The 25,005-nt window shown below is 47.2% G+C and overlaps 1 protein-coding gene and 3 long non-coding RNA genes across 8 annotated transcripts; 2 read left to right on the top strand and 2 right to left on the bottom strand.

Annotated features, from left to right (window-relative positions):
• Positions 1–39: 39 nt before the first annotated feature.
• Positions 40–8,640, bottom strand: LOC147345606 (serine/arginine repetitive matrix protein 2-like). Of its 4 annotated transcripts, none has more exons than XM_086376173.1 (12): positions 8,434–8,640; positions 5,037–5,308; positions 4,023–4,130; positions 3,671–3,835; positions 3,428–3,505; positions 2,954–3,016; positions 2,830–2,862; positions 2,558–2,608; positions 2,319–2,411; positions 1,955–2,233; positions 1,462–1,654; positions 40–148 (listed from the first exon to the last, which is right to left on the bottom strand). In XM_086376173.1, exons 2-10 carry the CDS (start codon positions 5,276–5,278, stop codon positions 2,191–2,193), a joined length of 876 nt encoding a protein of 291 aa, XP_086232299.1. In that variant the 5' UTR covers positions 5,279–5,308; positions 8,434–8,640; the 3' UTR covers positions 40–148; positions 1,462–1,654; positions 1,955–2,190. The 4 variants fall into 4 exon arrangements, with proteins under 4 accessions (XP_086232299.1, XP_086232300.1, XP_086232302.1 ...); XM_086376174.1 differs by having other exon boundaries at positions 2,954–3,013; XM_086376176.1 differs by lacking the exon at positions 5,037–5,308.
• Positions 8,641–8,771: 131 nt separating this feature from the next.
• Positions 8,772–11,066, top strand: LOC147345605 (uncharacterized). Its single transcript, XR_015154881.1, has 2 exons — positions 8,772–9,866; positions 10,400–11,066. It is a non-coding gene; the product is annotated as an uncharacterized LOC147345605 (long non-coding RNA).
• A 3,572-nt stretch (positions 11,067–14,638) lies between these two features.
• On the bottom strand, positions 14,639–16,944 carry LOC147345604 (uncharacterized). The gene is made up of 2 exons (XR_015154882.1): positions 16,699–16,944; positions 14,639–14,891 (listed from the first exon to the last, which is right to left on the bottom strand). It is a non-coding gene; the product is annotated as an uncharacterized LOC147345604 (long non-coding RNA).
• Positions 16,945–17,022: 78 nt separating this feature from the next.
• LOC147345603 (uncharacterized) lies at positions 17,023–21,870 on the top strand. 2 transcript variants are annotated; one of them, XR_015154880.1, is made up of 4 exons: positions 17,023–17,144; positions 17,510–17,570; positions 18,255–18,400; positions 19,379–21,870. It is a non-coding gene; the product is annotated as an uncharacterized LOC147345603 (long non-coding RNA). The 2 variants fall into 2 exon arrangements; XR_015154879.1 differs by lacking the exon at positions 19,379–21,870 and adding an exon at positions 18,595–18,772.
• The last annotated feature ends 3,135 nt before the right edge of the window (positions 21,871–25,005 follow it).

Below are 25,005 nucleotides of genomic sequence, written 5' to 3'. Positions count from 1 at the left end.
GGGGGTTCACTGGCTCCTGACTTAAGGGGGTTGTTGCAAGGGGTTGTGGGGAGCCGCCATGTTGCTCAGCAAGGAGCAGAGTGGGAGCCGGTGGTTCTGGCCCTGTGTTGCTCCTTTCCGGAGAGGGACTAGGTCGAACTGCAGATTTCTAAGAGTGGAAAAGAGAGTAGGGGTAGGGATAATGTAAGCACCAAAACTTCCTATCATCTGTAAAGTCCCAACACCCCTTCCAATGAAACACCTTTTCCTCACCACAGGCAGTCACATTCATTCAATAATCACACAGTACAAAATACAGTTAAAAACATATGAAAACAGAGTCTATAATAATCTCAAAAGTCATATAATCTAGAAAAAACAATGCAATCTAATGTACTATTAGTTCACAACAACCACTATAACATGCTGACTGCAGAAGAATATTTTTAAATATAAAGATAAAGCAACTTCCCAAAGTAACTGACTTTACCCTTTAAAAATAACTACATTAAAGGGAAAAACCTGTTTGAGAACATGGCACGTGAATAACAAAAACTAGGATAAAGTATAGGAAAACACAGAAAAAGAGACCAAGTTATAAAAACCTTAAAACATAATCCAAGAGAAATAGGAAGTAAATTATGCTTCTGAGGTGATCGAACTTGCAGTTTGGAAAAGCAACTCTGGAGAATGTGAAAAATAACAGGAGAGCTACAACTTTATCAAAGAGCAATTAAAAATATATTGTGATGATAGAAATAAGAAAACATGATTAGGGTCTGAATTAGAATAGCAAGTATAAACAGAGAAGGCAATAGCAACCCACTCCAGTACTCCTGCCTGGAAAATCCCATGGACAGAGGAGCCTGGTAGGCTGCAGTCCATGGGGTCGCTAAGAGTCGGACACGACTGAGTGACTTCACTTTCACTTTCCACTTTCATGCATTGGAGAAGGAAATGGCAACCCACTCCAGTGTTCTTGCCTGGAGAATCCCAGGGACAGCGGAGCCTGGTGGGCTGCCGCCTATGGGGTCGCACAGAGTCGGACACGACTGAAGAGACTTTGCAGCAGCAGCAAGTATAAAAGAAAAGGTATGGAGAAAATATTTCCAAAAGTAGTTTTCAGACTGCAAGCAGCAACTCAGCGGACTGAGAAATTTTAGTAAGCCACAACCAGCATTTAATGAAATAAATACTAGAGACACTGAATAGTAAATGGCTAATAGGTGTAAAGAAAATTTTTTGTTCCGAGTTTTATCTTACATTTACAAACAAAATAGTAAGGGAAAATCTATTATTAATACCTAGTGAAGTTTGAAAGTCACAATTCTAAATGATTTGCAGATGCAAAAGAGAACTTTATGAATACCAAGAGACAAATCAGAAAACAAAACTTGATCTTACTTTTTCCTTAACTCTGAACAGCTATCCTGAATCCACAGCCTTGCAACCCCAAGAACATCCATTAATTCAGGAACATACCTCCTTCTTGTCTTTGTCTTCACAGGGACTGCTAGGCTGCTTTGTAGAAGGCTCCGGACTACTAGGCTGCCCTATGTTGGTAGTACCTGGTTCCCTGGGAGGTACATCTCCCTCCCCTCGACGCCCCAAAGCAGGCGAAGGACTTCGTCCAGTCAAGGCAGTTGTATGGGTTTTAGCTGCAGCACTTCGAGACCTGCGAGAGGTAATTGAGGACGGGAAGAGAGAAAGAAAATCAGTTCAGGAGAGAACAGAAAACCCCCTCCCCAGCTCCCATCTACCTTTCCTGACTATAACCCTCCTCCAAAAAACCTTCTCTCACTCACAAGATTCAAATTACTCATATTGAAATTCAGGTCCAGTTCATTTTGCTCCTTCTCTTCTCAACATCAATCCCCAAAAAATATTCTCCCTCTACCCCTTCATATTTACCTCCCCCAAACCTCCCAGAACCCTCCACCCAGTCCATTCCCTACCCGCTTCATTCACCACTCACCTCTGAGCCCACCTCCTTCAGGAAGCCTTCCCCGATTAAGGAAGCCAGGGTAAGGATTCCTTCCTCCCCCAGACACCACGAACAAACCACCACCCCCCCTATTCTGGCAGTCCATATATATCAGAACAAAACAAAAAATAACAAAATAAATAAAATAAACAAAAACAAAAAAACAAAAAAAAAGAGAAGGGGAAATGTATATGTCTGTCCATCCTGTTGCTTTAGCCTGTCAGCTCCTAGAGGGCAGGGACCGTGTCTTCCGAATGGTCTGTGCAGCGCCTAGCACACCGTGGGCGCTCAATAAATATTAAATTGATTAACCCACAAGTCCCTCTCCCTCCCTTCCTCCTGGACCACCCCTTACCGACTGCGGGAAGTATCTGAAGAAGAAGCAGAGTCAGCAGAAGTTGAACGGTGGGCCCGTCGGCTCTTGGGGGCTGGAGTTGTACTTCGAGATCTGCAGAAAGACCAATATCACAGCTCAGGGTACTGTCAAAGGTCTACAAGGTTCCCCTTATCCATCCCTCAACCTTCTACTGGACTGCCCTATCCCCAAGTGGCACTCATCTACCCATTAAGCTAATTTCCCTCTAATTTACTCACCGCTTCCGCTTCTTGTCCTTAGATTTACGTTTGCTCTTTGGAGTAGGAGACCTGGGAAATAAGGCAAAATTATTTAAAATAAAAATCATTTTTAAAGAAAAAAACAAGCAAAAGTAGAAAGGGAAGAACTGTCATTCAGGAGAATCACCAGCAGGGAATCAAGGAACTGAGCTTTAAGGAGAAAAAAAAAAAAGAGCAAACAAAGCCATCAGGTAGCAATGGCTCACCACTTCATGTGACACTGTCCTCCCTATGCCACAAAGAGCTCTTACCTATGCTTCCTTTTCTTGGATTCAGATTCTGACCTGTGGATAAAAAATAAATAAAACATAAACCATTATCTATGCCTGAACTCACCAAGCTTCTCCCATCACTCCATGTACGCCCACCTCATACCTGTGCTTCTTCTTCTTAGAACTCTTCTTCCTCTCTCGTCGAGGAGAGCTGCTCTCTGACCTGCTAAACATGGGTTCAGAAACAGGGTCATTCGGCTTGCCTCCTTCCCTGGCCCACCCTACTTACGATCCATCCTCAGAAGGCTGCACAGAACAACTCCAACAGCACCTATGTGCCAGATCTACACCCAGAACTTTACTCTCTAAGCAGCATAAGTACCTATAACAACAAACCTCAAAACAGAACAGTACCAAAATTCTGATCAATTTTGTACAGCTGCACAATCAACCCTTCCCCACTGAAGCAGCACACATATTTTTGCTCTCAGCTGAGACCTGAATGTTAATTCCTCTTCCCTGACTTTCCTGACAACTCCCTCCTGCTTCCTAGAAATAAAAATCCTCTATTTCCAAAGAGAAAAAGCCTGACAGGTGCGGTCCTCTGGCTACTAAAATAACTTTCCAACTAACTTACCGTCCTCGATCTTTCTTCTTTTTCTTCTTCTTTTGCTTTGGCGTTGGTGAGCGAGAACTGCTAGACTCCCGGACAAGGCTGAGTGAAGATGAAAAGAAGCAAAGATGGGTGCTAAGATGAATTTTCTGAGACATTTCAACTTCAGAACAAAATCTTAAGAATATGAGAAGAAATAATCCACACACAAAAAATGGAGCAAAGCACTTAGAATCAGGAAGAGAAACTGACACTAATCTCGTGTACCTGTAAGGTTTGGGAGGCTCAGGAGCTGGTTGTTTAGCTTCTCGAGCACGACGCTGGGGATCAAAAGAGCTGCCATCCACATAGGAATCACTGATGCCAAAGGCAGCTCGGAGTCGCTCATTCTTCTTCTCATTCAATTCTGCCAACTGGTGAGTCTCAGTTACCCTAGAGAAGAAAAGGTCAAAGGTCTAAAGGAGATAGACAACAAAATGCAGAGTCATATTCACACAATTGCAGGCATGGACCAAACAGCCATGAGAAAAGGCAGAGAGCAGGGAGAAAGTCCACAGTAAGGAGAGAGAACAGCAAAAGCAGAAGAGAGTCCAGAGAAAATGGAGAGGGAAACACTCACGCTGGCCTCTGCCCTGGGTTCTCCTCCTTCCCCCCAGGGTTCACATCCTTCTCCAGCAACATGAGTCGAAAGGTCGCCACTTTTTCCTGAATTTGCTGTTCCTCGTACCTGAAGAACAAAAGCCTTCAAGGTTAGAGCCTGACCAGACACTCTCCCCAGACCCGGGTTTACAATTCCCTCGTTCCCAGCAGGACCCCTTCCCTTTCCATGCACACATAAATGTTTCACTCACTGTCACCCAAAGGGCCCTCCTTTCAAATTCTGCTCTTTTCCTGTAATCTTTCTTCCCTGCACTGACTACACCCTCTAGAACAGTGGATTTTAAACATGCTACACTCCGGGGCCAAAAGAGGAAAGTTAAGCAGGCAGAGTTCCAAGTGTTCCTCCCCAACTTCAATCAACATGAACAGGTCTTTCATTTCATGGGATTCCAAAGTAACATGCATTGTCAAAAAAAAAAAAAACAAAAAACAGGGGGGACGCCACTGCTGAAGTTTGAAAACCACTGCTCTAAAAGGTTTTCTGCCTGAACGTGCTCCTTTTCCACAAATCTCACTTCCCTACCCAACTCATGATCCCCTTTATCCAGGTGTTATTCCAATTTCCTGTTTTCTTTCCTTTGCTACTCTCAAAGGCCTCAACCCTTACATCCATTCACCTTCCTTTTCTCTACCAATGACAACACATATCAGCTTACCAAGCTCTTGTGTCTTGCCTGGTCTGCTTCCCCACCTCTCCCTTAAAGCATGTATTTCTCAATGGCCCCCCTCATTCCCCCTGTGCCTTCATCTAAATAATTCAGACTCCCTCAGGCTCCCTTTTATGTTCCAGACACAGGTTTCACTTTGAACTGCCCCTCAACTCCTTTCAATTCGCTATCTTCTTTACCACCTCCCCTCCTACAACTCACTTCTCTCCAGGCCTCTTTCAACTTGCCCAACGCTCCCTACAGCCCACCTAACTCCCCAGCTCTGCACTCGCTGGGTGCGTGGCTCTCCCCCAGACCTCCCTCACCCCTGCTCCTCCATCATCTCCTCCAGCTCGAGGCATCGCAGCTCCACGCGCCGCTTGCGCTCGTGGTCCAGGATGTCAGGATTAGGCCGCTTCACCAGGGCAGCCTCCAGGCGCCGCAGTTCCTCCTCTCCCTTGTAGTCAGGCCGCTCACCCCGGCGGCCCCGCACCAGGGACAGGTTGCGCTGGACGTAGCCGTTGGTGCCGCTGCCCCGGGGCGTCGGCAGCCCGATCCCGTTGTACATGGCCCCGTGCCCGGGGGGGCACCACCGCTCCTGAGGGGGAGCGGGGAGACACGGGTCAGGCCCCTGGCCCCAAACTAGCCACTCACCACCACCCAAATCCCTGCTCTTCTTCAAACCTACTTCAACAGGTCTCTCCACACTAAACCTCCTTTGGCTGCATAATCCTCCTGGTCTCCTAAACAAACCCTTCCTTCATCCTTCCCTCACTTTCTTTCTACCAAATCAAGACCAACTCTTACAGTCTTTACCCTCAGTGTGCAAAAGCCACTTGTTTGTACCTAGCTTTTCCTTACCCACCCCAAAGATCCAATTTCTCCCAAATTTCTCCACACTATCCCTTTATTCTCCTTTGAACCCAATATGCACAAGTGATATCTTTACCAACTATTCTGATTCCTAACCCCTGGCAACTGACTGAGGCCTCCAAACAGGGCACAACAAACACCAACAAAAAATAAAAACAGAGAGAGAAAGAGATCTGTGGCACACAAAGGCCTGCAGTCAAGTCTAGAGTCTTCCAAGAACTAACCTAAGCATTTCAGGCTAGCTACCCTGAACGTAGTCAGAAATTATGAATACAAATTGACTCAAGAACCCCTAGATATCCAAAAGGAGGCCTAACCTAAAAGGCCAGCACGCACTGCAGAAACACATGAAGCCTAGATACGTAATCCTCATATACTTCATCTCTCAGGTAAGGGGCATGTCCAATCAACTATCCTGACTGATATGTTATTTCCTCAATTTCCTTCCCAATAGGATTTCTCACATGGTTTGTGGCTCACCCAAGTCTCCCTAGCTCCTGTTAAAAGATTGCGTTTTCAACTCAACACTCTATGTGTATCAAAGGGGCCTCTAGTCCCACTGTTCCCCATACCTTCTCTACATCCTCTCCCCACACTTAAGTCACAAAAACCCCACTCTTTCTCCCTCTCCTTCATTAAAGTCAAACTGTTGACTTTAACAGTCCCCTCATTACCTTACTTCCTAGTTTTTCTCATCCAGCCCCACATGACTCTGAAGAAACCCTCAAATGCTAGTTCTTTCCTGATTAGGTTTTTTGCCTACAGACTCTATGCCTTTCTCCTGCTCTATGTACTCTTTCTTCTCCAACTCCTCCTGTCCAAGATAGTGTCACAAGGGAAATGCGTGAGTGAAAAGGACCCCAGGAAAAGAACCCAAGGAACAAAGTGGAGATATTAGTGAAGGCAGAAGGAAAAGAACACAGAACTGGATAAAAAGGAAAGTTTCATTTAAAATACTCTGGAAGAAACATTATACAAACTCCTGGAAAAATGTACTAACCTCCCCCTTTATAGGTAGATGTTGAATAAAAAGAAGACAGCTCATCTCTAGAACAGTTTGGTACCCCTTACCCCTCAACTCTAAGGCTGGGTCCCTACCCAATCCCAGTTGCAGACTCTAGAGATCTGAAAACAAAACAAAAAAATAACCATATTGGGGTAAAGGATGATGCTAAATCTAGGAAAGGCAAGCGAAATTGTGTGAAATGAAAAATTTCTTTATACTACAAGAAATCTTCCAACCTTCGCCTTTACTTTCTCAAAATTTCTCTTTACTCTTAAGCTAGATTTTCTCTGGCTCTCTATAACCTACCTAGTTTCTGCTTCCCTTGCAGAAAGCTTCTGACCTGCAATTAATTCTTCGGTTTAACCATTCACCCACACTTCCATACCACCTCACACAATAATCCTCCCACTCCCTGGAAAAGGATAACCAGCAGCTGCTAAGCAAAGGGTATTCAATCACAACAGACTACTTTTAGAGAATGACCCAGCAAAGAAAACAAACAAAAAACAGGAATACCATGGCATCCAAGACAATGCTCCAAAAGGACAGATGGACAAGAAGGGTGTATCAATAATATATATACACAAATCACCAAAACCTAAATGGAGATACTTAAAACTGGGATCCACGGACTATGGGCATGCAAAAGTCACCCAAGCTAAAGGCAGATAGTAAAAGCAAGCTGCAAAAGAAAATAAAAAGCAGTTTTTTCTGTTGGAGAATTATCACATGTTAAACTAACAAGACAAAAGGAGTCTTAAAATTCAGTATGACGACAGTCAATGAAAGAAACGCACCAAAAAGGGAGCGGACGGTGCAGGAAAATGAAACTAAGTAATACGTAAGCACATCAAGTTCAGCACGGGGCACCACAGTAGCTGACTAGGGACTATGGAACCCAAAAAGCTGAAGTACTGGCTCAGTAAAAGAGGCCTAGATTCAACACACTCAAAAGCAAAGACAACACAACTTTTAAAATTTTTGACCCAAAAGCTATCTTACATAAGCGTTTGCGTGAAAACCAAGGTCTGGAAGAGTTTTGAGTCAAATTATAACAAAACCCTGCGCTTTCTCAAGAAAGGGCTGGCAGCCGCCTCCCCAGCTTCAACACAACTTTGGAGGAGATCATGAAAAGGTGCAAAAAAAGAAAAGAGCACGTGGTCTGCCTTAACATACCTAGACTGAATACTTAATTAAAAACAACAAAAAAAACGTTTTGAACGCTTCGCTTCTTAATACTTCACGGCAGACAGTAACGAATCCAAAATGCCGAAATCTAGGAGACATCTAGTTCAAGACCTTCTTTGCACAGGCTGAGCCGCCAAGACCTATTTTCGGCCTTGAGGGATGGGGGAGGGGGCTGCGCGGCGCCCGGTAGTCTGGGAGGCTAAGGGCCAGACCCCAAGCCCCGGGTAGGGACGGACGGGCCGGACGCCGGCGAGGAGCGGGGCAAAGGAGCCGACAGCCGGCCCCCGCCGCCGCAGCCCCCTCCCCGCAAACAAAATGTCGGCAAGGACAGCTGCAACAGGGCCTCGTCGCCGCACGCGTCCGGGAGACGAGAAGCCCGAGTCGCGCGCTACCCACTCCTCGCCGAGAACGCGCGCGAGCCCTAGTGCACTCGGCGGCGCGCGCCGTTGCCATGGGGGAGGGGGAATAAAAGCCCGCGCGCGACAAGAACCGCGGGAGAGGGGGAGGGGAGGCAGGCGAGCAGGGACGTCCGCGCGAGCTAGGGGCGGCGAGCGCGCGTGCGCGCGGCGGCCTGGGCCGTTCTCCGCGCGCTTTGGCCTGGCGCCGGGGCCGCCGCCCCTCCCCCACCCGGCTCGCTCGCTCCCTAACCCTCTCACCCGCCGCCGCCTCCGCCCGCCGCCTCCGAGGGGGAGAGGTGCTGCCGCAGATCGAGCTCCTGAGTCCTTCGGGGCCTGGAGCCGCGGCCCAGCCTCGCCTGTCCGCCCGACTCAGCCGACACCGCCGCCTCCTCGCTTCCTCTGGGGCCGCAGCGGGCTCCGACTGCGCCACTCGCACCCCGCCTGGGCCGCGTTGCACGTCAGCACGACCAACTAAACGCGTCAGCACGCAACCGCGCGCGTCGCAAGGCCCGCCGGGAACGGTAGTACGCTCCGCGGCTTTGTGCGCAGGCGCGGAATCGGCACGGGATGTGTAGTTCCTTGAGTCCCGAAGGAGATTCAACTCTGTTGTCGATGAACTACGAGTCCCGTCAGCCAGTTGCGGGGAGGGTCTGGGGAGGGGCCCGGAGCAAGCAACGCATTCCAGGGGGTTTCCGACGGGGAGCAGGAGGACACAGGGCCTAGGGACGCTAGCCCTCGATCGCTCCCGCCTTCGGCCCAGAGCATCCTGGGAGTTGTAGTTCTAGCGTGGCGTGGAACCCGTAGGTAGCTTCGCTCTCCCCCGCCCCCACCACGAGGCCGCCATTTTGTCTCCCCATGTTAGGAGGCAATGGGCCCGAGGCCAATAACACCGCTGCCTCCAAGTGACCGCACGCCTCCCTGCGTGAGCCCGGGGGCCATGCTGCACCTATCATTCCGGACCCAGGAGTACCCGCCCCCCAGACCCCGGGCGGCGGACACCCCGGTAATCCCAGAGCCCAGCTACAGGCCCAGGGCTTGAGCCAAGAGCTGAGCCAGCAGACCGTGGTGTTCGCAGCTTCCATCCGCTGAACCGGGCTGGCTGCCCCTGAGGAATGAGTTTTTTTTATGACTACGAGTAAGGGGGCCAGACAGAGGTGCAATTTTCTCCTGCAGAACATGAGGCGTGTTACATACGTGGCAGGGTAAAAACGTTACAACCTCCCCCCGCCCCCCGCCCCAAGTTTGTCAGCCCTCTGCAGAATGTCTTAGGTTAATGTTTTTAAGTCCGTTTTGCTTGAGCCTGAGGACCAGCCAGTCTCCCTCAAAGCAGAGTTGGGAGAAGCTGAGTTTTACAGGCAGGCCAGTCGTCTGGGTTATCTCTGTTTGGGGTGGGGGTGGGGGCAGCCTATACCAGCAGCCAGTTAATGAACTGTGGTCCCTTTGACTTTGTATCTGATGTTACTAGGTTTTCTTTGTAATCGTGGAAAGATAAACTCACCTCATATGCTGGAGTGGGGCAACCTACCGCTTGGTGTAGGAGCTGTAGCTTTGGCTTAAAGGTGCCGGGGCTGATATAATCTTACCTTCTTGAACTCTTGGCAAGTGCTTACCGGAGTTGGACGCATCTTTGGAGTGATTTATGGCAAAGTGGAAAAGCCTGTCCTTTCTGGGCTTAAGCTGATATTTCTCAGGTGAGGGTGAAGGTGATAGTTTCTTCAGTAAGACCCTTTCCTGTAACCAAATTCCCAATGATACTCTTCCCAGGAGATAGGAGGGTAGGAGGTGGGGCACAATCTTTCAAAAAATGATATATCCTTAGGACCCGAGGTAAACACTGATTAGAATTAAATGGGTTCAAGATGGCAGACAAGTCAACTTTGACTAGAATGTGATCCTCAGTATACACTCATTTTAACATACCAGTGAGCTAGATGACCCACGGAGAGGACCCATGACAGTTCAAAGCCAACCATCATAGACCAAAAACTGGGCAGTGGTCCAATTCCTGGAAATCTCTGCCCCTTGCCCAAATTAGTTGGAAGAATCCTCCCACTCATTAGCCTATGAAATTACCCAGTCCATAAAAGCTAACTATACCACCTTGTGAGGCTGGGCTCACCCTCTGAGATGGCCCACACTCTGTGGATTGAGTTTCTCTCTAAATAAATTAACTTCTTATATATCACTATCTCTCTCTGAGTTGTTTTTTGTTTTTTTTTTTCAGTTTATTGATTTAATTGGAGGACAATCACTTCACAACAATGTGGTAGCCCCTGCCACAGGACAGGGATCAGCCAAGGGGCACGTTCACACCCCCGCTCTGCCATCCTGATCTCACTGAGTTCTTTTTGCCAGGAGACACCAAGAATCTGTTGCTTCATTAGGTCCTGAAACCAGGTGTGTAATCTTAGTTGGAAAGCTGTGGGTTTGAGTCCCAAGCAGAGATTCGGCAGTTCAAATCCTGGCACATGGGTTCAAGTCCCAATCTGAGGTGAATAGTTTCACCTGTATTTACTGAATATTTTGTGCTAATCTCTGTATGTGAATCACTGCATTTAATGCTTGAGAGAACGTCCTATTCCTATGAGAAAAGAATGGATTATGAGAACTACGAGTTCATTTACATATCCACAGTCTGTGTGCTCAGTTGTTCAGTTGTGTCCAACTCTTTGCAACCCCATGGACCGTAGTCCACCAGGCTCCTCTGTCCATGGAATTTCCCAGGCAAGAATACTGGAGCAGATTGCCATTTCCTACTCCAGGGGGATCTCCCCAACCCAGGGATCGAACCCACATCTCCTGCATTAGCAGGTGGATTCTTTACCACCGTGCAACCTGGAAAGCCTACATATCCACAGTACGGTTTTCAAAATAAAGTAACATTGAAATAATCTACAAACTTTATATAGACGTTATCAATTGTTCTGATAATATCCTGAATAGCAAAAGAAAATTCAAAATCATAAATGTAGTGTTCTTAGACATCTTAATCTGGAAGGGTTGCTGATTCTTTGTAATTCATGGCATTACCATCTTTGTAGAGTACAAGCCATTTATTTTGTAGAAGGTCCCTCAATGTGGGTATGTCTGGTGTTTCATCATAGTTTTAAAATGCAGGTTACACATTTTTGGCAGGAAGACCAGGGAAGTGATACATGTTCTCAGTGTACAGTAGGAAGAGACACGTTCTGCCCAGTGGTTGCATTACTGCCAACACTGACTTTGAGCTGATTCAGATCATTTGGTTAAGAAGGAGTCAACCAATTTTCTCATGAAATTTCTAGTTTGTGAAAGTGAAAAAGTGTAAAAGGGTTTGTTGTTCAGTGATGTCCAACTCTTTTCAACCCTGTGGACTATAGCCCACCATCTCCTCTGTCCATGAAATTCTCTAGGCAAGAATACTGGAATAGATAGCCATTCCCTTCTCCAGGGGATCTTCCCAACCCAGGGGTCAAACCCAGGTCTCCTGCATTGCAGGCAGATTCTTTACCATCTGAGCCACCAGGGAAGCCCTACTAATTTTTTTTTAGGAAGCCCTAAATTAATTGTTTCCAGTGTTTTGTGATCACAAACCATGCTGCAATGAGTAACCAGGTGCATACATATTTTCATATTTGTTGGGGTGTATATCTTCAAGGTGGGCTTCCCAGGTGGGTCAGTGGTAAAGAATCTGCCTGTAATGCAGGAGACCGGGGTTCGATTCCGATCGGGAAGATCCCCTGGAGGAGGAAATGGCAATCCCTCCAGTGTTCTTTTTTTTTTTTTTACCCTCCAGTATTCTTGCCTGGAAAATCCGATGGACAGAGGAGCCTATTGGGCTACAAGGCTATAGGGTCGCAACAACAGTATCTTCAAGGGAAATTCCTAGAAGTTGGATTGCTAGGGCAAAAGGTAAAGAGAAACAGTTTTGTTAGTAAGGACTGATCCCTCTCTGTAAGGGTTGTACCAGTTTGCATTCCCACTGGCAGAATATAGAGAGGGCCCGTTTCCCACTGCTTCACCAATGGACTACCTCACAGTGCTTTTCCATTCTGGCTAACCTCATAGGTCAGGAGTGTTAATACAGTGTAGTTGTTTTGTGTGTGGTAAAGTGCACATGAATATAAATTTTATCATTTAAACTAATTTCTGAATGTACAATTCCGTGGCATTAAATACATTCATGGTGTTGTGTGACCATCACCACTATCCATTTCCAGAACTTTTTCATTCCCCAACTCTGTACTCGTTAAACAATAACTACTTCCTACCCTCTCAGTTCAGTTCAGTCGCTCAGTCGTGTCCGATTCTTTGCGACCCCATGAATCACAGCACGCCAGGCCTCCCTGTCCATCACCAACTCCCAGAGTTCACCCAAACTCATGTCCATCGAGTCGGTGATGCCATTCAGCCATCTCATCCTCTGTCGTCCCCTTCTCCTCCTGCCCCCAATCCCTCCCAGCATCAGGGTCTTTTCCAATGAGTCAACTCTTCGCATGAGGTGGCCAAAGTATTGGAGTTTCAGCTTCAGCATCAGTCTTTCCAATGAACACCCAGGACTGGTCTCCATTAGGATGGACTGGTTGGATCTCCTTGCAGTCCAAGGGACTCTTAAGAGACTTCTCCAACACCACAGTTCAAAAGCATCAATTCTTTGGCGCTCAACTTTCTTCACAGTCCAACTCTCACATCCATACATGACCACTGGAGAAACCATAGCCTTGACTACATGGACTTTTGTTGGTAAAGTAATGTCTCTGCTTTTCAATATACTATCTAGGTTGGTCATAACTTTCCTTCCAAGGAGTAAGTGTCTTTTAATTTCATGGCTGCAATCACCATCTGCAGTGATTTTGGAGCCCCCAAAAATAAAGTCTGACACAGTTTCCACTGTTTCCCCATCTATTTCCCATGAAGTGATAGGACCAGATTCCATGATCTTAGTTTTCTGAATGTTGAGCTTTAAGCCAACTTTTTCACTCTCTTTCACTTTCCTACCCCCTAGCCCTTGGTAAACTCTATTCTATTTTCTAAGAATTTGCCTATTCTTACTGAAACTGTCCATCCTGGCCAGGCACCACAGTTACCATTCGCGTGAGTTATTCTACAACAGGAGATCCTAATAAGGAAAATGAAACTAACAAGCCACCGCCAAACAAAAGAACTATCGAAAGGTCAAAAGCACACACCAGTCCATGTGTCCTCCCAGAATCCTTCTTCCTGGAATCCACCTTGGCTGAGCGACGCGCTGGTCACCAAGCAGCACCCTGAGTCAGAAGGATTGGCCAGAAACTAACCCCATCACCATAAACCCCGAGACTGCTAACCTTGAGACCCCTGAGTTCTCTTACCCTGGGGCTCTCTGCCCAGGCACTCCTCCTCAGTAAAGTCTCTTGCTTTGTCAGCATGTGTGTCTCCTCAGACAATTCATTTCTGAGTGTTAGGCAACAGCCCATTGTCGGGCCCTAGAAGGGGACCCCTTCCTGCATCAGTTCTAGGTTCCTCATTGCTCGATCGGGCCCCTCAAGAGGGCTGTTCTCTTGCTCCCTGTGCATGCCCTGTGCATGCCTTGCTCCCTGTGCATGCCCTGTGCATGCCTTGCTCCCTGTGCAGGCCAGCGCCTGCTTCACTTGCATTTTAAGCACAAGAAGGACCTTCTGACGTACTTGCCCCCAGGACCCAGCTAGTGATTGTTCTTATTAAAGGGGCACTAAGGAGTGTGCCTGGGAGCCAAAGCTGCCACTTTATCCTGCCCACTGTCAACCCCACGTGGTGAGGTGGTTGCTCCAGGACCTTGCTCAGACATGTAAGTGAAAGTTGCTCACTTTTGTGCAATTCTTAGCAACCCCATGGACTGTATAGCCTGCCAGGCTCCTCATCCATGGAATTTTCTAGGAAAGAATACTGAAGTGGGTAGCCATTTCCTTCTGAAGGGAAGGAAATTTCCTTCCCAACCCAGGGATCAAACCCAGGTCTCCTGCATTAAGATTCTTTACTGTCTGAGCCACCAGGGAAGGCCTGCCCAGATGTGTTAAGATCCCCCTGTTCATTAAACCACTGATGTCTCTGTTGCCGATCCAGGCTGTTTCTGCATCCTTAAAGCTGGGAAAGTATATTAGGCCTGCTGTGTGCACCCCAGCGCTCACAGGGTGGAGTCTATCTGTCCTTTCACACCCATCTTATTGTACTTAGCATAATGTTTCTAAGATTTATGTTGTAGCACATGTCAGCAGTTCACTCTTTTTTAATGACAATAATACCCTATTGAATGTATATATACCACATTTTGTTTACCCACGCATTCACTGACGGGCTTTTGAGTTGTTTCTACATTACAGCTATTGTGAATAGTGCTGCTGTGAACGTTAGTATGCAGGTTACTGTGGGGACAAATGTTTTCATTTCTGGACTTTACAGACAGTCTCCTCTCCAGGCGCCCAGCCTCTGGGCTTCCCCTCCAATCTTCATGAAACCTCCTAAAATATTTTTTTAATTTAAAAATTGTATTTATTTATTTATTTTTGGCCGTGCTAGGTCTTCGTTGCTGCTCAGGTTTTCTTCTGGTTGCAGCGAGTGGGGGCTACTCACTAGTTGCGGTGCTCTGGCTTCTCATTGCAGCGGCTTCTCTTGTTGCGGCTCCTGGGCTCTAGAGCACAGGCTCAGCAGTTTTGCCACTTGGGCTCAGTTGCTCCACCGCTTGTGGGATCTTCCCAGATCAGGGATCAAACCCGCGTCTCCTGCAATGGTAGGCGGATTCTTTACCCCTGAGCCACCAGGAAAGTCCCCAGAAAGATATCTTAATTTTTCTTTGAAATGTAATTTGTATCCTACAGTGTAGCGTGTTGACTAGTGGCCCCCCCAAACTTCGTGTTCATCTGGAACCTCAGAATGTGACTTTGTTTAGAGCCAGGGGCTTGGCAGAGGTAACTAGTGAAGGATCTCCAGACGAAATCACCATGAGTTGAGGGAGGAGACGGATGCACAGGAGAGAAGGCCTTAGGAAGATGGAGGCAGAGATAAGAGGGATGCAAACACAAACTGAGGGGTGCCAACAGCCACCAGATGCGGGAGAGCTGGGAGACTCCTCCCCCAGGGCCTCTGGAAGGGTGGGAGACTCTTACTTCTGGCCTCCAGACTGCGGGAGACAAATTCCTGTTTTGAGCCACGCCGTTTGTGGCAATTTGTTATGGCAGCCCTGGGAAGCTCACGCATACAGGTAAGCCACAGACCAGGATGCACTGTGCTCCCCACCCTTTTCTTCTCCAGGTGGATGCTCTCTGCAACTTGGGGGTTTCTAGAACTTTTTTTAGAGCACTACCTTTATTTCTTAGCAGTTGAGGCTTCATGAAAATTCAAATGAAGTATGACAATTTTTTAATCTTAAAAAAAATACTGAGGGGAAAAAAACCCCTAAACACTGAAAATAAAAGACCAACCAATCAAAATCCCATCACTTAAAAATTACAAATGTATTTCATAAAAATATAAACATAATTTCATTAAAATACAAACATTTTATATAAATATTTTATATTTTATAAAAGACCAATCAAAATCCTATCACTTAAAAATTATAAGCATATTTCATAAAAATGTAAACATTTTATAAAACATGTTATAAAATATAAATGTATTTTATGAAAATATAAATATTTTATAAAAGTGCAAACGTTCTTTATAAAAGTGTAAATGTATTTTACAAAAATATAAAGTGGCACTCCCTCAGCTGGTACCCTAAACCGTGGAGCCCTCGGAGCATTGGTGGGAGCCACTCCCTGGAGAGGCCACAGAGCATGATGCCAGCTGAAGATCAGAAGGAGACATCCATGCATGCATAGTATTGGCACAAATTCATAATACGAAAAAAATGGGATAAACCTAAATGCCCATCTATAGGATAGTACTTAAAATAACGGTGAAAAAACCTTGCATTAAAAGAGCAACTCTGTTCTCCTGGTTGTCAAGGCACATGCATCAGGCAGGCTGTATTCTCTGCCAACATAGGGAAGTAGATGATACAGGGGTGGTGGGTGGTGGATGGTAAGATGAGGGGTATTTTGTATGTGTCAGAGACTCCGGGCCTCCTCCTGCAGGACCTGTCCCCAGGAAGCCTCAGGCTTCCTCCTGCTAGCTAGCCCTCCCCAGGACACAGCCCTCCCCAAGTCACTGCCCTCCCAAGACCAACTGTCACCTCCTCCAGGAAGTCTCCCAGGACTGAAGGCTCCCGGCTGGGACCTCCCAGAGTAAACGTCTGCTGCCAAACCTATTGGCTACAGGGATTCTGATCAGTAGGAGCTGGAGGCTACTGAGTGGGCAGGGACTGGACTGAGCGGCTGGACTTGCAGCTGTGTTTACGCACGAGCTCAGCCTCCTCTCCAAAGGGCTCCAAGTTATGGGGTCTTTGGCTCCATTTTCTGCAGCCTGTGGCCTACAGCCTCTCCATGCCTCCTTTACCATCTACGTGGGAAGCCCGCCCAAGTGCTGGGCGCTCCCTCTCCCCCTCATCTGCACCCATGGAGCCCTGAGTTGTCTCACAGCTGGTACCTTTAAAAGCTTTTGTTGCAGAGCAGACGAAAGAGAGCAATGGAACAAACCATTGCTTCCCAGTGGCGGTAGTGGTAAAGAAACCGCCTGCCAATACAGGAGATGTAAGAGATTTGATCAGGTTTGATCTCTGGGTTGAGAAAAGCCTCTGCAGCGGGGCACGGCAATCCACTCCAGTATTCTTGCCTGCAGAATCCCATGGACAGAGGAGCCTGGCGGGCTACCGCCCGTAGGGGTCGCAAAGAATCAGCCACGACTGAGCAACTACGCATGCGTGATCTCAGAAACTTGGTTTCCTGGAAACTGCTGCTTTTCTAAGAGGCCGCGGTGGTGCTGTGCGGTGCACGGGAGGGAGGAGAAAGCAAATAGCAGTACCAAGTCCATTGCTGATCTGGCCTAGTTAGAGTTGAGAGTCGGAGAGGAGAGAGCTCGGGTTCCTTCAAAAGGTGAGGGGGTGCCAGACTGGGGACCAGAGTGGGATTGCTGCTCCACCAACATGTTGGGGTACCTTTGAACAGGCTCAGGGTGGGGGCAGTCGGGCAGGAAGTGGGGGGGAGTGGGGGAGGGGACCTAGGTGCTCCTTTCTCCACACCCAGCAGTCCCTGGGGTGGCCCAGCCTACACCCCACTGTCACCTTCCAGCGGACCCCCAACCCCCAAGGTCAGCTCCAGGCAAGTGGCACTTTTCTCTTGTCTGGGCGACCCCTCCAGAAGGGTTGGGGAGGGGCTTCAGTCTCTGCGGGGGGACCTGGGGGACCTTGGGGGAGTCGGAGTGTGTGGGAAGGAAGATGACTACAGGTGTCCCCCTACAGGGGTGAACTCTGATACCTTGAGAAGATGACAGATGTGAAAAGCGGGATAATCTTCTTCGTGGTGAGAGACAAATCCACCCCTCAAAACCAGCTGGACCTGACCAGGCCCAGCCAACAGCTACCAGCACAAGAGCAGGACCCTGGTTGTTTCCAGAACAGATTAAGTCTCCAGGGACCTGGGGGTGAGGGTGGAGGGACTGCTCGCCTTGGACTGAGACCCCAGCACATCCCCAGCAACAGACCAGGAGGTTCAGGGGACCTGAGGGAGCCCTTGGCCTCCACCCCCTGCTGGGAGCCTGGGTCTGGCTGGAGCCATGCTTGAGGAGCCAGAGTGTCCCCTCGCCCCAGACCCTAAAGCCCATACCTGGCTCACCCAGAAGGGCTCCCCACAGGCAGTCCTGTCCGAGGTGCCCCCAAACCCCGTGGGCACTTGTTTCCTCCCACCAGTCCAGGAGGCAGAGAGTGCTGTTTCCATGAGGGTCAAGTCGCTGCCCTGAAATTACCGGATTGTTACTGCAGAGGGAGGGGCAAGGCCGGCATCTGCCTTAGAGTTTATTCTTTCTGCTCAGCTGGGGGTGGGGGGGCAGGATGGGACCATCTTGTTGAGTGTCTCTGTCTTTTCTCTGGTTCCTGCACCTTCTCCCGTCAGTCTGGGACCCCGAGCCCTACCATCCCCTCACTGTCTCCATCCTGTGAGGTCACCCTGGTGTCACTCAGGTCACCTGACCTCATTCCTCCCTTATAGGCAAAGGGTTCTCTGTCTGCGGGTTTAATGGCCATAGGGTCTGCGGTGTGGCCTGCTGCGCTAGTAGTGGTTGCTGGGATGGCCTTGTACGCCTGGAAGAAGAGCACTGAAAGACCATGCCCTAAGAGGTCCTAGGTGGACATCAGGTAGGGATCGGGGAGTGTGTGAGTAAGAGGGAGGCCTGGGTGTGGTTTGGGGGAGGCACAGGTGCGGTGGGGAGAAGGTGGTGGGACTCCCTCCATTGGCCTGGAGGCCTAGTGGCCCCACCCAACTGGCCACCTTTGTCCTCCTCCCGTGGTCAGTTCTGGGCCCTGCCTGACCCCACCCGCTTCTCTTGCAGGTAAAAATGAACAAGAACCCTAAAATGTATTGAAAGGAATCCTCTCCCAGTCCCCTGCAGACTGGAGAGTCCACCTTCCTGGGGTCAGGAATTCTTTGAAGCAACATTTTATCTTTGGGGTTTGAACAAAATCAACTTGTGGGCAAAAAAATAAATTCATTGAATGTGCCTGACTCTATTACAGAACTGGTGTCTGAATCACAGGATTCAGGGTCCTTGGAGGCCCAGCTCTAACCTGAGCAGCCCTGAACCATCCCCACCCCAACCAGGCTCCTGACCCTTCTCCAGGGCTGCCTGGCCCGGGCCACCTCTCAGCCCATGGGGAGCCTTTTGGGGCCTCTGTGCTCTGAAGCCCTGACAAGGGAAAAGCACCCACTTTTCCTCTCCTGCACTCACAGTCACACACCAACACTTCTCACACCAGATATGTGGGATTTATCACACCTGCCAGTTTTCCGATTTACTGTGGACAGCAACTGAGATGTTTATGACAACTATGCTTTGATTTATTTTACTGACGTAGAGTTGATTTGCAATGCTGTGTTAATTCCTGCTGTTGTACAGCAAAGTGATTCAGTTATACGCATATATATATATATACTCTTTTTCATATTCTTTCCTGTTATGATTTATTACAGGATATTAAATATAGTTCCCTGTGCTATACAACAGGACCTTGTTGTTTATCCAGTTTATACATAATAATTTGCATCTGCTAATCCCAAACTCCCACATTTATTATTTTTTCTTTTCTTTTTCTTTTTATCTGCATGCTGGATCCTAGTTCCCGGAACAGAGATTAATCAAACCTGTGCCCCCTGCAATGGAATCATGAACTCCTAAACACCACAGGGAATTCTCTGTTTTTTTAAAAAAAATTTTTTAACTGAGATTTAATTCACATGTCATAATATTCACCATTTTTTATTTAAACAAAAAAATTTTTGGCCACACAGCTTGCAGGATCTCAGTTCCGCCACAAGGGATGGAATTCCCCTCCCACCACCACATCCCTGCAGGGCTGTGAAAGCCCTGAATCCTAACCACTAGACCAACAGGGAATTCCCAGTATTCACCATTTTAGAGTGTACAGCTTTGTGGCTTTTATTAATAGTATATTTACAACTATCACCATTATCTAATCACAGAACGCCATCATAACCACCAAAGAAACCCAGTCCCCTTTCAGTGGTCACTCCTCATTTCCCCCCAAATCTCTCAGCCCCAGCCATTGCTAGTCTACTTTCTGTGTCTATGGATTTGCCTTTTCTCTGCGTTTCACATAAATGGAACACGCAGTATTTGTCATTTACTGTCTGGCTTCTTTCACCCAGCAGTGAGGTCTCCCAGGTTCCTCCACGGTGTACAGGAATCTGTATTTGGTCCCTTATTATGGTGGCTCAGACAGTAAAGAATCTGCGAGACATGCGGGAGACCCGGGTTCCACCCCTGGGTCGCGAAGATCCCCTGGAGAGGGAAATGGCAACCCACTCCAGTATTGTTGCCTGGAGAATTCCATAGACAGAGGAGCCCAGCAGGCTACAAGTCCATAGGGTCACAAAGAGTCGGACACCACTGAAGCGACTTAGCACAGACACAACACATGGCCGAGTAACGCTGCATTGAGGGATAGCCAGCATTTATTTATCCACATATCAGTGGATGGACATCTGAGTCACGTCATATTTGTTTAACTGTTATAAATAATTCAAAAAGCCTGAGGCTAAATCCGGATCACCTCAGGATAGGCCAAGGAGTGAAACTGGCCATGAAACAACTATGTCAGAGGATAAACAGGAAGTCTTCTAGTTATTCAGTAATGGGGTGGGGGGAACAGGAGACCAGAGAAACCAAATAGCCCTTCTGTGTACATGACCTCTGTGCTTGTCCCAGGAGAGGTCCCATGGGGGTCCCATGCTGTCCCATGGAGAGCAGACCCACGTTTCCCACCCGTGGACACTGCAGCTGATGCTCCTGGTGGCAAGGAAGGGGCGCGTGGGGGTGCTGTCTGAGCCAGCCGACCTCGGAGGCCCATCCAGGTCCTTTGAGGCCCGGGCACCGGCTCTAACTTGTCTTCTGCAGGGGTTGGGGGAGGGTGGTGATTCATCCAGGAAGGATCTCTGACAACCTGACAGATGGCTGGCTATCTGAAGAATACAGGCGATAACCTTCACTCCAAAGTCCTCCGACATAAAGCTCAATGCTAACTGCAGGCCCCTCTTCCGTCTCCTTCCTCTCTTTCTTTTTTTCTTTCCTCCCTCCCTTCTTTCTTTCTTCCTTTCACAACACTTATTTTTTACAAAAGCAATGTCCTTGAAGTACAGTTGACACAGAATAAAATTTTCCTTTTGGAAATATACATTAGTCACTATTAGACATGTATTTGTTGAATAAATAAGTCCCAGGGGACTTCCCTGGTGGTCCAGTGGTTAAGATTCCCAGCTTCCACTGCAGGGAGCATGGACTTGATCTGTGGTCAGGGAATTAAGATCCCACATGCCAAATAAAACTATTTGATAGGGGCAATGAGAAATTCAATTTTCAACCGATTAAAATTATAGACAGGTCCGTAAGCATTATCAGGGTTTTGAAACAATTTGGCAATATATTTTAAAAATAAATAAATTCCAAAACAGAGAATCGAGCGGAAAGGGAGAAATAATCAAACCATTAGAAACAAGTCAAAGCAAATGCTATGAATTGAATTGTGTCCCCACTCCCCACACAAAGAAGTTCAAGTCCTAATCCCCAGTGCTTGTGAACATGACCTTGTTTAGAAATAAGGAGTTTGCCATTAAGTCCTTAAGATGATCGTGTTAAGATGAAGTTGCTAGGGTGGACCCAATTCAAATGACTGATGTCCTTATGAAGAGGGGAGATATGGACACAGAAAGGCACACGGGAGGACGCTCTGTGACGGTGACAACAGAGATCGGGCTGACGCGTCTAGAAGCCAAGGAGGGAGGCCTGGAACAGACTCTCCCTCCCAGCCCTGAGATGGTCGATGGCACCACCCGAGTTTGAGCATACTCCGGGAGACAGTGAAGGACGGGGATCCTGGCGTGCTGCAGTCCACAGGGTCGCAAAGAGTCGGACACGACCGAACAACTGAACAACAACTCAGCCCTCAGAAGGAACCCACCCCGTCCACACCTTGACCTCAAATTTCTGGCTTCCAGAGCTATCAGATGAGAAGTTTCTGTTGTTTCAGCCACTCCATTTGTGATCCTTTGTTCCGTACCACTGACACACTAATACTAATATGGGAAGAATTTGCTTAGGATTATTTTATTTATTTTTTAAAAATTTTATTTATTGATCTATTTTTGGTTGTGCTGGGTCTTCGTTGTTGCATCCAGGCTTTGTCTAGTTGGGATGCGAGGGGTCCACTTTTCATTGCGGCGCAAGGGCTTCTCATTGTGGTAGCTTCTCTTGTGGAGCACAGGTTCTAGGCACATGGGCTTCGGTAGTTGCAGCATGTAGGCGCTAGGGTGCTCGGGCTTCAGTAATTGTGGTACACGGGCTTTAGTTGCACAGGGCATGTGGAATCTTCCTGGACCAGGGGTCAAACCCATGTCTCTTGCACTGGCAGGCGGTTCTTAGCCACTATACCACTGGGGAAGGCCAGGATGATTTTTTAAAAATCAAGAAACTCAAATTGGAAAAGACCATTAGATTTAGCTGAATATGGAATTCCCTGGTGGTGCAGTAGTTGCCCTGCTTGTACTGTCAAGGGCCCTGGTTTGATTCCTGGTTGGGGACCAAGATCTCACAAGTGTGTAAGGCATGGCCAATAAATAAGTAAATATTCAGATGTGTAGATGCATACACCAATTTTCCCAACCACCTCCCCCACCAGATGCAAATGATAATGTTTCCATCAAATGTGGATTGCTAGGGTTAACTGAATTCAATAAGGTTTCTTAAATCAGTAAGGAAAAGATGAACAAGTTCATAGAAAAATGAACAGTGCAGCAGGTCTCAAAGTGTATTCTGGTGGCCTCTAGGGGTTCCCAAAGCCCTTTCAGGAGGCCCATGAATATTTCATAGTATTAATAATACTGAGGCAATTGTGGCCTTTTTCACTGTGATGAGTTTGCACCAATGATGCGAAAGCAATGATGGTTCTTAGTGTGAATCAAGGCAGTGACACCAAACTGACAGAATTTGTTACCAATAATAAAGTTCTAAGGCTTTTGGCAAAAAGTACAATTTTGGAGATTGTATCTGCCACCTTAAGCTTCACAACTTCCCAATATTGCCAGAGAGTTGCAATATTCATGAATGTTATACTTTTTTTTTCATATTGTATAATAGGATGTGTCATCGGTCGCAAGATCTACTCAGTGAACAAATATGTTTGGAAACACCAACATGTGATTTACAAAATCACATGTGAATAAAAGATCCTTTCAAAGCGCAAGATAGATCCATGGGTTCTCATGTAATAGAGCACAAAAAGCACACAGATATCAGCTGAGATTCCACGTTGCAGCTAACCTTCAAAAAACCACCACATTCTTTGTAGTATCAAAGAAGAATAGCCGCAATTATCTGAAAAGGCTCTAAAAAGACTACTTTCTTTTCAAAGTTTTTTTTTAATCTGAGGCTAAATTTTCTTCATGCACTTCAATCAAATCAATGTATTCTTATAGAGTGAAGGCAGACACAGATATGAGAAGCCAGCTGTCTTTTCTCAAATGTGATATTAAACAGATTGTTTTTTGGGCCATGCCACAAATCATGTGGGGTCTTATTTCCCCAACCAAGGGTAGAACCGATGCCCCCTGCAGTGGGAGTCCTGAATCTTAACCACTTGACTGCTATGGAAGTCCCCAAATAGATTTTTTTTTTTTTAATGTGGCACACCGCCATTCTTCTCATTCATTTTTGGTTTGAAGAAATAGTCAGTGGATTTATCATTGCTATTTTATATTTTCAGATTAACTTTGATATTGGAAGTATTGCTAGATGAAACCTATAAAAACGAAAGCTCTTTGAGCTGCTCAATAATTTAAAGAGCTGTGGTCACATATGGATGTGAGAGTTGGACTGTGAAGAAGGCTGAGTGCCGAAGAATTGATGCTTTTGAACTGTGGTGTTGGAGAAGACTCTTGAGAGTCCCTTGGACTGCAAGGAGATCCAACCAGTCCATTCTGAAGGAGATCAGCCCTGGGATTTCTTTGGAAGGAATGATGCTAAAGCTGAAACTCCAGTACTTTGGCCACCTCATGCAAAGAGTTGCCTCGTTGGAAAAGACTCTGATGCTGGGAGGGATTGGGGGCAGGAGGAGAAGGGAATGACAGAGGATGAGATGGCTGGATGGCATCACCGACTCAATGGACGTGAGTCTGGGTGAACTCCGGGAGTTGGTGATGGACAGGGAGGCCTGGCGTGCTGCGATTCATGGGGTCGAAAAGAGTCAGACACGACTGAGCGACTGAACTGAACTGAACTGAACTGAATCACTCTTTAAAAGGATTCTGAGACCAAAATTTCTGAGAACCACAGGACTAAGAAATATAAATGTTGGAACCCATGGCCCACAGAATGCTACTCTGTGAATTCTCACAGTATCTCCCAAGTGGGTGGTATTATTATACCCATTTACTAGATGAGAAAACTGAGACACAGAAAGGGGAAGCAATTGCTTGTCACACAGCTAGCTACCGCCAGAGCTGGGATTTGAATCCAGGCATCTGACTCCAAGCTTGTGCATTTCCTTAGGGACAATCTGGCAATAAGTTCTAAAAGCCCTTAAAGATATTTGCCTTCTTTAACTCTTTCATTTTGAAATTTTATGAAAGGAGATAATCAGAGATAATCAAATTTGTATACAAAGATATTTATAACATAATAAAATTAGAAACAACCAGTAGTCAGTGGATTCAGTTCAGTTGCTCAGTCATGTCCGACTCTTTGCCACCCCATGAACCGCAGCACGCCAGGCCTCCCTGTCCATCACCAACTCCCGGAGTCCACCCAAACCCATGTCCATCGAGTCGATGATGCCATCCAACCATCTCATCCTCTGTTGTCCCCTTCTCCTGCCCTCAATCTTTCCCAGAATCAGGGTCTTTTCCAATGAGTCAGCTCTTTGCATCAGGTGGCCAAAGTATTGGAGTTTCAGCTTCAGCATCAGTCCTTCCAATGAATACCCAGGACTGATCTCCTTTAGGATGGATTGGTCTGATCTCCTTGCAGTCCCAGGGGCTCTCAAGAGTCTTCTCCAATACCACAGTTCAAAAGCATCAATTCTTCGGCGCTCAGCTTTCTTCACAGTCCAACTCGCACATTCATACATGACCACTGGAAAAACTGTAGCCTTGACTAGATGGACCTTTGTTGGCAAAGTAATGTCTCTGTTTTTTAATATGCTATCTAGGTTGATCATAACTTTCCTTCTAAGGA

This window comes from Bos grunniens, chromosome 25, assembly GCF_055505025.1.
Source record: "Bos grunniens cultivar Pamir isolate PY7600 chromosome 25, Bosgru_T2T1.0, whole genome shotgun sequence".
Classification (NCBI taxonomy): Eukaryota; Metazoa; Chordata; class Mammalia; order Artiodactyla; family Bovidae; genus Bos; species Bos grunniens.
This window is presented reverse-complemented; position numbering and strand designations above follow the sequence as displayed.

Excerpts from the sequence above, each read along its gene's own strand:
- LOC147345606 (XM_086376173.1), bottom strand. The coding sequence starts at position 5,278 with ATGTACAACGGGATCGGGCTGCCGACGCCCCGGGGCAGCGGCACCAAC. Across the intron at positions 3,506-3,670 it reads GAGCCTCCCAAACCTTACAG|CCTTGTCCGGGAGTCTAGCA; the intron begins GTACACGAGATT and ends ATCTTCACTCAG. Across the intron at positions 2,412-2,557 it reads AAGGACAAGAAGCGGAAGCG|ATCTCGAAGTACAACTCCAG; the intron begins GTGAGTAAATTA and ends GTCTTTCTGCAG.